The sequence below is a fragment of the Petaurus breviceps genome, unplaced genomic scaffold, assembly GCF_028583685.1.
Source record: "Petaurus breviceps papuanus isolate PSGF00001 unplaced genomic scaffold, PetGlider_PUasm1.0 38, whole genome shotgun sequence".
Lineage (NCBI taxonomy): Eukaryota > Metazoa > Chordata > Mammalia > Diprotodontia > Petauridae > Petaurus > Petaurus breviceps.
This window is the reverse complement of record NW_027186304.1, coordinates 38,816,387-38,829,061: the sequence shown is the minus strand read 5'-3', so window position 1 is coordinate 38,829,061 and position 12,675 is coordinate 38,816,387. Positions and strand designations below refer to the sequence as shown.

General features: G+C 37.1%; 1 protein-coding gene across 7 annotated transcripts in view; it reads left to right on the top strand.

Annotated features, from left to right (window-relative positions):
* The window catches only part of OSBPL1A (oxysterol binding protein like 1A), a 359,956-nt gene that overhangs the window by 110,462 nt on the left and 236,819 nt on the right, over window positions 1-12,675 (top strand). For all 7 annotated transcript variants that reach the window (XM_069099804.1, XM_069099806.1, XM_069099802.1 and 4 more), the window contains one exon: window positions 400-481. In XM_069099804.1, coding sequence (XP_068955905.1) covers window positions 400-481 — 82 coding nt within the window. The remainder of the gene's footprint in view (window positions 1-399; window positions 482-12,675) is intronic.

The following is a 12,675-nucleotide window of genomic DNA, read 5'->3' as shown; positions in this document are numbered from 1 at the left end:
TACGTTTCCTGTGGTTGTATCTGTGTTTATATGCCTCTAGCTAGCTAGCTAAAGGTAGATATGATTTCTGTATACAGAAGTTTATATTGTATATATTTTATAATTTTTAATTAATTTAGAGTCATGGAAGACCTTAGCATATATGTTTTCTCAAGTCACAGTGCAGTTTTAAGCTATCAGATTTGTGGAGAAAATTTTCCACCACCCATTATTTTTCCCATCAGGGAAATAAATCTATTGGTTATTGTTTTTATAATTAACTTTGTTTAAAAACATCATCTATTAATTTGCAACTAAAGTAATCAGTTAATATTTGAGATTGATAATTAAGGTAAGAGGAGTAAATAAGACTTTTCTTTAAACATGTTTTCATTTTATTATCCTTGATTTTATTTCCAGAAAGCACAAGAATGCCAACAGAGACTAGATAGAGAGATTTCCAACTTTTTCAAAATGATTAAGGAGTGCGACATGGCTAAAGGTAAAAAAAAGGGAGTGGGGTGGGAAGGCGGGATAGGCATACATTATATTGTTTTAAAATAAGTTCTTATTGATAATATTTTTAACATCGCCATAGTTCCCTCCAGAATCATCCTGAGAACCATCCCATATAACTTAGTATTTCTTTAAAAGACAAATTTTTAAAAAGGAAGGGGGAAGAAATCAACGTAACTGATTGATACATTGAAAAAGTTGAAAATGTGTGCAATGTGCAGCACTTGTAGATCTCCACATCTGCAAAGGAGTGGATGGAAATATCTTCTCATATCTCTCCTTTCAAGATATGTTTCTTCTTTATAATTTTGCAGCTTTCACTTTTTGTTATTTTGTGGTACTTTCCCTTTACCTTGTTGTAGTCAATGTGTGTGTATGTATGTGTATATACACATATACATATATATATATATTTTTTTTTTTGCTCTGTTTTCTTCACTCTATCAGCTCATATAAGGTTTTCTGTGCTTATTCATCACATTTATCATCTCTTACTTCAGAGTAACATTCTGTTAGTTTTATGTACCACAATTTGTTTAGCTTTCCCGATGGATGGACGTCTGCTTTGTTTCCAGTCCTTTGCTATCACAAAAGGTGCAACTATAAATATTTTGATTTATATATAGGAACTTTCTTCTTATCAATGGCCTCCTTGAGGTATAAGTTTAGTAATGGAATCTCTGGGTAAAAAGGTATGAATATTTTAGTCACTTTATTTACATAATTCTAAATAGCTTTTCAGAATAATGGTACTGATCCACAGCTCCACCCATAATGCACTGGTTCTTTTATTCCCACAGCCCTTCCAACATTGTCTATTCTCTTTTTTTGTCACCCTTGCCAATTTTCAGGGTGTGAGCACTCTCAGTGTTGCTTTGAATTGCATTTCTCTTATTTTTAGTGATTAGAGTCTTCTTTCATGTGATTATTAATAATTCTCAATTCTTCTTTTGAGTACTGTTTGTTTATGTCCTTTGACCACTTATTTATTGAGGAGTGGCTTTTGATCATATATATGTATGTTAATTGTTATATATCTTGGATACCAAACCCTTATCATAAATTTGAGGGAAATATTTTTTTCTCCACTAGATGCTTCTGTTCTTATCCTAGGTACATTCATTTTGCCGTATGTTTTAGGTACATTATATTTCAATACAGACTGTTGCAGTAATTGCTAAACAATTCAAAATTTTATTTGATAATTTTAAATAGATTTGTTTTATATTTGGAACTCTTTTTGAAACAAAAGTTCTTTTTAATTACTTCCCATTGAGGAAAGTTGCTTTGTAGTTTAATCTTTCAAGTTCTCATATTTGTCATTAAAATAAAACAGTTATTAAGATGATGCATTTATAGTTTCAAATTGCCCTGACTTTCTAATGGAAAGTCTATTAATATATCACACATGATTATGCCATCCAGATGAAAGAATTTAAATAACTCCCACTATTATCTTTCTTACCATAGCAGAAAACCTATATACATATTTGAGGACAAGTATATATGTTTATACAGACATGTCTGTGTTTTAAATGTCAGTTTGAATTTGGCCTCAGACTCTTACTAGTTGTGTGACCCTGGGCAAGTCACTTAACTCAGTTTTCCTCAGTTTCCTCATCTGGAGAAGGAAATGGCAGACTTGCCAAGAAAACCCCAGCACGGGTCACAGAGAGTCAGACATAACTGAAACAACTGAATAACAACATACATAGAACAGTTTATTCAGTTTGGTGGTTATCTGGTAGAAAACATAATAATACTTAACACTCCTTATTCTTAGTGAACTTTTAAAACACCACATTCATAGAATACCATTGAATAATGGAAAAGCTTATCATTATTTAATAGATAGGTCATGGGTTGAAGTATTTGGGCAATTTTTAATACTGTGAATCACGCACACCCATCAGTTGTATTCCTTATCAAGTCAGCCAAAGTTAATTAGCTTTCAGACAGGATTATTTACTGGGTAACATAGTAAGAAAAGTTGGTATAAAAACATCCTTCCTAATATCTGAAACAGAGAACTTCATACACACAAGGGAACTTCTTGAAGATACCTAATAATCTGGAACTGTGGCTCCTTTACCACATGTTATCTCTAAGCTTGAACCCAATTTTCCCTGGGCGTTCTATGTATTTAAAAGCTCATTAACTTTGGCATGCTAATGGAAAAGTGTTATGGTTGTTTTGTTTTTTGGTGCAGTGCCCACTGGTTGGTCCTAGTGAGTGATAGTACTAGAAAACATCACCACCAGCTCCTCCTTGATAACTCTATGAGGAGAGGCAGCCCCTTTCTGGAGATCCAGCCAGTATGTGCTGATGGAGGTTGGGAAAGTGAGCCCAGAGAGAAACACTACTTGTGTGTTGCTCTGTAGTAAAGTGAGAAATGCTTTTTACCTCATTTGGAGGATTAATAAAAAGTTAACATTGAATCATTTGTGTATTTAGAAATACGGTATATGAATAACTCGTTTGGATTGAAGAAGATGTTTTACTTGGAATTATGCCATATGGAAATATATTTTTTCAATAATGAAAGGGGTATGGACTTAAATATTTTGTTCAAAAGTTTTAAGGTGCAAAGTTTTCTTTTGATTGTCAGTTTAAAATTTTTTGTTTTTATAAGGTTACTTACTCATATGAAACTAAATAAGCAAACATACCTTTTAAAGTGCTGTGTTGGGGTGGCTAGATGGCATAGTGAATAGAGCACCGGCCCTGGAGTCAGGAGGACCTGAGTTCAAATCTGGCCTCAGATACTTAACATAAGAACTAGCTGTGTGACCTTGGGCAAGTCACTTAAGCCCAATTGCCCTACCTTCACCCCTCCAAAAAGCAAAAAAAAAAAAAATAAATAAAATGCTGTGTTTAAAAAGTTAGCAGGTGGTTTGAATGTTCAGTATATAAGTCTGGGAAACTTTTGACAGATGTCCAATGGAGTAATGGATGGCAATATTTCAGTCATATGTACTCCTTTTAATACTCACTAAAAAAAAGAAATGCCCAATCCTCTCTGATAATGATTTGTACCTATGTTAAAATATAATGTGGTCATGGGGCAGCTGGGTGGAACAGCGGATAGATCACCGGCCCTGGAGTGAGGAAGACCTGAGTTCAAATCTGTACTCAGACACTTGACACACTAACCGTGTGCCTTTGGGCAAGTCACTTAACCCTAATTGCCCTCCAAAAAGCAGAAAAAAATTATTTTATATATATATATATTCATTCCAAATATTAACTACTGAAAGGTCTGATTCAGATAAAAAAAATTTAAATTATGGATTTAGGTTGAGGGTTTTTTTGGCATAAATGAAAATGGGGAGTTATGAATTATAGCACAGATTTTATAAGAGGAATTAACTAGTTTGACTTTACTGCCAAAAAAATTGCACAGAATAAACTTGTACCATGTGTTCCTCAAAAAAAAAAAAAAACCAACCCAGATACACCTACATCCTGTTCCACATTGCTGATATAGTTTGCCAATGACTATTTAAGATGCCTACAGAAAACATCCATATCTTGGAGTAGTAATTGTTAGCTTTGAGTTCAGTGAAACAGCAGTCGCATTCAGATCACGGTTTTTGTTTTTCATTCTTCTTGCCCTGGCCATTTAGTTTAATGTACAGACTCTTATAACAGCCCCCTGTTGTCCCAGAATCTAGACTCTGCCCCTCCAGTTCATCTGTTCACCAATCCCGGACCATCTTTCTGAAACACCATTTTGTGTTGCTCGTATTCCAAGAGAACCAGAAGTGGTCCTGTCTCTGTCTGTACTAACACGGAAACACTGTCTCCCTGTTATAGTTCCCATGTTTTCAAATAAGAAAACATACAGTTCAATAGTAGTCATATAGGTTGAATTTCTAACTGGAAAAAAAAATCAAACTGTTTAAACAGAAGTTGGACTAGTAACTTTTCAGAACAGTTAAGCTTTGGAAACAGTTTCTGCCCAATTTAGGTAGAGTAAAAGTAAGGAAGTGGAGACTGTGATTCATAGTCTGGCACCCCCTTCTTCTTACAAATGAATGGTCAGCAACCCCTGACCCATTCTGGTTGTTGAAAGTGGGCACAATTTTAGTACCTTACGCTCTAGCAGAAGCTCCCAGCTTCTGGTTCTATGGCTTCAGGCTGTGGCCCCATAGATTACTGTGCTGAACCCCAGGAAACTTTGCTTCAACACTGGATTTTTCAGTCTCTAGTCTCCTGCTCCAGCTGCCATTTCATCTTGCTCATTTGAAAAGTGCCTGCTGCCACCACCAAGTTCTCCTGCTACTACAATAGTGTTCAGTTAAAAACAAACAAAAAACTCTTTGTATGGTGGAAGTTCATCCCATTGCTGGCAGCCCCATAGCCTCTCCTGGCTCTGAGCTTGCAGTATTCTCAATAAGTTATATCTCAGTCATAAAGGACATTATTTTAATTTATCAAATAAACCAAAGAAACTAAAATTCAGTTAAACTTAATTTTAAAAAAATTAAGAACTTAACTTTATTTTAAAAAAATCACACTTTACCTGGAATTCATTTTAACCGCATTCTTCCCCTTCTCCTAAAAATTAGAGAACAGCCTTTTCAGCCTTTTATTTTTGGATTTTAAGAAAGCATCTTTCCACCTGAACACTACTCCCCTAGCCCTATGCTTTGCCACAAATGACCAGAGATTGAATAAATCTTTTTGCTTTCTTTGCCAATACCAAATGTATTTTATGGTCTGAAATACAGAAAAGAAAGGGGAGAAAAAGTTAAAAGTGGAAAAATGTGTAGTTGATTTTTCCTTGGCAGAAGCAGTGAGCAGGAATAAGTCAGCCTGCTTGAACCCAACAAGAACTGGGCTTATCCTGAAGTCTGCTACAGGGTGATCACATCATTAAATTTGTTTTCTTTTTTCCTCTTATCCCAGAACCTGATGAAAGTATCAGAATGTGAATAGGAATTAAAAGAAGGAAGGCAGGAGTATCAGGTGTGACTTGGAGATCCCCAGAGACTGGGAAAGCTCCCCTAAGCCCTTTAACCCACTTCCTTTTGCTTCCCCATCGTACGCCCATTTGCATAACCTTGTAGGAGGCTGTGGCAGTAGGACAGGTGGGTGATGCTAAGGGTCAGTATTAAGGTAGTACAAATGGGACTAGAATGGAGAGTATATATTAGAGACATTTTGAAACAGTAGTATTGACAGGAATTGGAAGTTGATTTGATAGGTGAAGTTAAGTATAGAGTTAGAATCTTCAAATATGAGAGACAGGGATCATTGGAGGTAGAATAGACAGAAGTGAAATCAGAAGGCCAAGCAGATTTTTTTTGAGGGGTGGGGAGAGCAACATTGGGATATGCTGAGATCAGTGAGGTATTGGTGGAAAACTTACATGATCTGCTCTGGACAGATGGATCTATAGGTGTAAAGTTCATAAAAGAGAGGTCAGGACTGGAGAGATATGAAATATGATAGTTGAAAATTTTATCCACTCCAATACCTTCAAGAGAGAGAAAAGGAGAGGACCAAGACACCTACATTAAGGGACTGGAAATATGAAACAAGGGAATAGTTACAGAGTTGGAAAACCAGTAGTTTGATATCTGTGAAACCAGTGGAGGAGAGAGAGAATCAGTTAGAAGGGAATGGTGAATATTTGATAAAACTTTCAGAGTTCATGGAAAAGAATGGATAAGGATGGAGGAGAGGTCATTGGAAATGGTCATTTAAAAGTGAACAGTTTTCTTAGAGTGGAGGAGAGGGGAGCAGAAGCCAGGTTAAAAGGGGTTGAGGAGAGAATGAATAATCCACACATTATACTACCTGCACCTGAGTAAGTAAGGGTTTGATGTCTCTCTTTGGAAGATGTAACAGAAAAGGACTAAAAAGAAGTCTATAGATGTGCAATCAAGGTGATAAAAATAATGTTTCCTTTTGATGAACTAAAGGAAATCTAGTTAGTGTAGATACTGCAGCTTGGGTGTGTGCCTAACAGGATTTTGTGAGTTGCCGACTGCCTTTGTTACCAGAAGTTAAAGTGGAAGGAAACTTATATAAAACAGACATACTTCTATCCCTAACATAGAAATAATTTTCCTTTAGTCTCAAATAACTTTTTCTCCACCTTCTTTTCTTGTCATTCTTTCTGTTCCTATAAACACCCCATGCATACCCCTAACCCTACTCTTAAGGTATATGCAAACAGAATCCACCCATCTCATGTCCTGCTCATCTTTGTTCTTTGACATAGGGCTTCCCAGTTAAAGTGTATTGCTGAAGTCACTTACTGTCACCCTAATAATTACCTGTGGGGTTTTTTTTAACCATACAAATTTTTTTTCATCTGAAGATGCTGACCTTTACCCTATGGTGATATTCTTTTTTTGGGGAATGACAATGAAGGAAAGTTGAATAGACGGAAGAATATAAGTGGTGTTACCAAACACTTTCTCATAGCTATTTCTGTAGTCTTAAATTCTATTTTTGTCTTTTCTGCAGAGCTATTCTCTAGATATCGAGGGTACCTTCCATTTTGTTCTTTTACTGCAAATACTTGTCTTATTAGTACTTTAATTGACCATTTATGATAAAATATATACTCAAGCTAGATTAATTTAGCAAATGCAAATATTTATTGAAACATTATTGTAAAGTATATTCTTATTGAAGCTTATAGGACATTGGAGGATGACTGTTTTGACTTTAGAACTTTGAGTACAAATGTTAAACAAAAGCTAACCACCTTATCCACTGGATTTCTCACACAGGAAACTAGGGAGTTATCTGTGATTTTTAGCTTTTTATTAGGTGTACGTTCAAAGGGCCACTATGGATATGGGAGTAAAATTGTCTTTGTAGACAGTATGCCCAGCAAGAGCCTGGGAAAGCTTCTTTTGTTTCTTTAAGGACACGTTATTCTCCTGAAAGAATTAACTCCTTGATAAATGTGATGTGAACTCATCTGGCCCTGGGTACTGCCCTTGCCTTCTTAATACCAATAAAGGATGATTGATCCAGTTTATGTTCTTGGATTATGCCCTTTGACTTGTCCTGTAAGAAGGAGAGCAGAAACAAATGAAGACTAAGAACAAGAACTGGGAATTCCAGAGGAGAGAAGGCTGCACACACAGAGTTCATTTCTTAGAGGTGAAGCCTCTGCACTTCCAAGATTCTTCCTGGGAACCACCTAGCCCTAGGGTTGGTAGCAGTTAAAGGCAAAAGCAAGGGATTTCTGGGTAAAACCTGGAACTACAGGAATCCAAGTAGGCAGTGCCAAGGAGGAGTTCCTGTACTATGGATCTTGGATCTTCTCAGCAGAGGAGCTCCTAAAGCAAGCAGAGTGGTAGCTTAGTGTTTTGGATTATATGAACCATCCAGGTTTAGAGGGAGAGATGGAGTCTTCAGTGATCCTGAATAATTTTCTCAGGGATGGGGGAGGTAAGGAAGATGAAGTTCAACCCCACAGCAGCACTACAAATGAAGAGGACTCTGTAGGTTTTTAAAAGCCAAGTGGAAAGGGAAGGAGCATTGTTTTGTTTCTTTATGACTTTTGAGTACAAGTCCTTTTTGGGGATTTTGTCAAATCAAACAGCCTATTCTTTATTCAGCATTCTCTTAGTCTGAGTACTTTCATGGGAGCTGAGAGAACTTTTCTTAGTGGGGTAGACATTTAGTTTAGTCTGGCACAGTCCCTGTCCTAATGGAGCTTGTAGCCTAGTGGACTATAGTATATAATATTACATGGTGATTATATTATAATTAGAAGATAAAGTGTTTTGTGAGGTCTTGAGGTAGAAGTTACCAATCAAGGAGATCAGGGAAGGTTCCACAGAAGAGATAGTATTGGGGGCTTGCTGTTACTTTGTATAATATTCTCTGGGTTCTGCTCACTTCACTCACTGTCAGTTCATGTAAGGCTCTAAAAGTTTTTCTAAAATCAGCCTCCTCATTATTTCGTATAACATGATAACATATTTCATTACGTTTATATACCACAACTTGTTCAGCTTTTAAATGGGCATCTCCTCAATTTTTTATTCTTTGTCACCACAAAAAGAACTGCTCTAAATAGTTTTGTACACATGGGTCCATTTGCCTGTATTTATGATCTCTTTGGGATATAGCCCTGGTATTGCTGGATCAGACGGTATGCAGTTTGATTGCCCTCTGGTCAGTTCCAAATGGCTTTCCAGAATACTTGGATCACAGCTCCTCCAGCAGTGCACAAGTATCCCAGTTTTCCCACATCTTCTCCGGTATTTTTCATCTTCGTTTTTTGTCTTATTAGCCTATCTGATAGTTGTGAGGTGATACCTCAGAGTTGTTATAGTTTGCATTTCTCTAATTAATAGTGATTTCATGTCATTACTGATAACTTTTCTTTCTTTATCTGAAAACTGCCTGTTCATATATTTTGACCGTTTGTCAATTGGGGAATGACTTAGAACTTTGACTCCATTTTATATATGTTTGAAAAATGAGGCCTTTATTTGAAACACCAGCTTTCTGCTTTCCTTTCTAATCTTGGTTGTACTGGTTTTGTTTGTGTAAAATCTTTAACATAATCAAAATTGTCCATTTTGCATTTCATCATGTTTGGTCATAAATTTGCTAATGGCATCACTCTGTGTCTAAATCTTGTACCCATTTTGACCTTATCTTGGTATAGAGTGTAAGTTGGTCTATGTAGTTTCTGCCATACTGTTTTCCAGTTTTCCCAGCTGTTTTTATCAAATAGTGAATTCTTGTCCCAGAAGCTGGGGTCTTTGGATTTATCAAACACAAAATTACTGTGGTCATAATTATTACAAGGTATTGTGTACCTAATCTATTCCACTGATCCACCACTGTATTTCGTAGCCAGTAAGAAATAGTTTTGATGGTTACTATTTTATAATGTAGTTTGAGATCTGATACAGCTAGGTCACCTTCCTTTGAATTTTTTTTCATTAATTCCCTTGATATTCTTGACCTTTTGTTCTTCCAGATGAATTTTGTTATGATTTTTTTTCTAGCTCTATGGAATTATTTTTTGATAGTTTGATTGGTGTGGCATTGAATAAGTAAATTAATTTAAGTAGAATTATCATTTTTCCATATTGACTTGACCTCTCCACAAGCAATCGATACTTTTCCATTTGTTTAGATCTGATTTTATTTGTGTGAGAAGTGTTTTGTAATTGTGTTCATATAGTTCCTGGGTTTATCTTGGTAGGTAGACTCCCAAATATTTTATATCATCTGTAGTTACTTTAAATGGAATGTTTCTTTCCATTTCTTGCTGTTGGGCTTTGTTGGTAATATATAAAAATGTTGATTTATGTGGGTTTATTTTATATCCTGCAATTTTACTAATGTTGTTAATTATTTCAGCTAGTTTTTAATTGGTTCTCTAGGATTTCTAAGTATACCAGCATATCTTCTGCAAAGACTGATAGTTTTGTTTCCTCATTGGTTATTCTAATTCCTTCGGTTATTCTTTTCTTCTCTAATTGCTATAGCTAACATTTCTAGTACAATGTTGAATAGTAGTAGTGATAATGGGCATCCTTGCTTCACCAGTGATCTTACTGACAAGGAATATTTTTAAAGAAAATAAGAGGGGGGCCAGAGTCAAGAAGGTGGAGTAGAAACAGGACCTCTGCGCAGCTCCAACTCCCACCACCTCTAATTCATGTAAAAGGGGACCCTGAACAAACTTTGGAGCTACAGAACCCACAAAATGACAGAGAAGCTAACCTCCCAGTGACTACAGCCCTGCAGGCCGGCAAGAATAAGCCAGCACAGCACTATGGGAGCTGAGCCCAGCCCCATGCCGAGGTTTTAGCCCTAGGGAGGGCTGGACCAGCTGCCGGCTGGAAGGACTCCAGATCACCAGCAGCTGTGGTGGTCCAGAATTATCAACATATAGACTCCAAGGACAAAGTGAGAGGTCAGCGCAGTGTGGACTTTGCGACCCAGTAGTTGGGAGTGTGTCGGCTTTTGCCTCCGGGGTGAGAAGCCGCTGAGGGCTGTAGCTTGTGGCAGCTTCAGTTCCTGGCCTGTAGAGTGTAGGGGGACCAAGCAACCAGTCTAAGCAGTAATCACTCTTGCTTTAACCAGCTTGGATCTAGATTGTGGTCTAGGGTGGAGGTCCTGGGGTGTGTGACCAGCTTGCCAGAGCATGTGGAGCCTTCAGAGAGGGCACCCAGCTAATACCTCCGGCAGCTGAGAAAACCCCAATTTGGAATGAAGCTCCCCTGTCCGGTGGCAGAGTCCTACTGTGGCAAAAAGCCCAAAAGTCAAGTAATTGAGTGGCAAAATGAGCAGGCAAAGGAAGCAAACCAAGCAAAGCAATCCAACATTAGACTCCTATTTTGGGGACCCAAAGGATCAAAACATGGAACAGGAGGAAGACAGTGAAGTCAGAACTCCTGCACCAAAAGCTTCCAAGAAAAATATGAGCTGGTTACAGGCCACACCAAAAGCTTCCAAGAAAAATATGAGCTGGTTACAGGCCATAGAGGATCTTAAGAAGCAAATAAGAGAAGTGTAGGAAAAATTGGGAAGAGAAATGAGAAAAATGCAAAAAAATTATGAAATGAAAGTCAACAGGCCTGACTGAGGAAAATAATACCTTAAAAAATAGACTAACTCAAATGGCAAAAGAGGCTCAAAAAGGCAATGAGGAGAAGAATGCCTTAAAAAGTCGAATTTGCCAGATGGAAAAAGAATCTCAAAAGCTCACTGAGGAGAATCATTGCTTCAGAATTAGATTGGAGCAAATAGAAGCTAATGACTTTATGAGAAATCAAGATGCTGTTAAACAGATCCAAACAAATGAAAGAATAAAATGAAGAATAGAAGGCAATGTGAAATAACTCATGGGAAAAACCACTGACCTGGAAAATAGATCCAGGAGAGATAATTTAAAAATTATTGGACTATCAGAAAGCCATGATGATCCAAGAAAGAACCTAGAAATCATCCTCCAAGAAATTCTCAAGGAAGACTGCCCTGATGTTTTAGAACAAGAGGACAAACTAGAGATTGAAAGAATCCACCGATTACCTCCTGAAAAGAAAACTCCTAGGAATATTATAGCCAGGTTCTGGAATTCCCAGATCAAGGAGAGAATATTACAAGCAGCCAGGAAGAAACAATTTGAATATTGTGGGAACACAATCAAGATAACTCAGGATCTGGCAGCTTTTACACTGAAGGACCAAAGGGCTTGGAATATGATATTCCAGAGGTCAGAGGAGCTGGGATTAAAACCAAGAATCACCTACCCAGCAAAACTGAGTATGATGTTTCAGGGGAAAATATGGTCATTCAGTGGAAGAGAGGACTTTCAATCATTCTTGATGAAAAAACCAGAGTTGAATAGAAAATTTGACATTCAGATACAAGAAGCAAGAGAAGCATGAGAAGGTAAACAGGGAAAAGAAATCATAAGAAACTTATCAAAGTTGAACTATTAGCATTCCTACATGGAAAAATAATAATTGTAACTGATGAAACTTTTCTCAGTATGAAAATAGTTGAAGGGAATAGAAATATATATATATATATATATATGTATGTATGTATGTATTTGTCTCTATAGGAGGGTATATGGGCATATGAATACATATGTGAATGTGTGTATATATGTTTACAGGTATACATAGATAGAGGCACAGGACCAATTTAATGGGAAGGGATGATACTTAAAAGATGAAATTAAGAGGTGAGAGAGGAATATAATGAGAGGAGATGGGGAGAGACAGAATGGGGTAAACTTATCTCATATATAATAGGCAAGGGAAAATGGTTACAGTGGAGGGGAAGAATAGGAAGGCAAAAGGGAATGGGTCAATCTTATTCTCATTGAATTTGGCTTGGGGAGGGAATGACATACACACTAAATAGGGTATCTCACCCTACAGGAGAGTAGGGGGTTAGGGGAGGAGAGGGGGGATGATGAAAAGGAGGGCAGGCCGGGGAGAGGGAAGCTGGAAGCACCCACTTTTGAAAAGGGACGGGATCATAGTAGAGAATAGAACAAGTGGGAGATGGGATAGGAGGGAGGGAAATATAGTCAGTCTTTTACAATATATCTACTGTGTTCATGTTTTGCATTAGCTACACATGTACAACCTATACTGAATTACTTATCTTCCCAGTAAGGGTGGGTGACAAGGGAGGAAGGGAATGAATCTGGAATTCAAAGTTTTA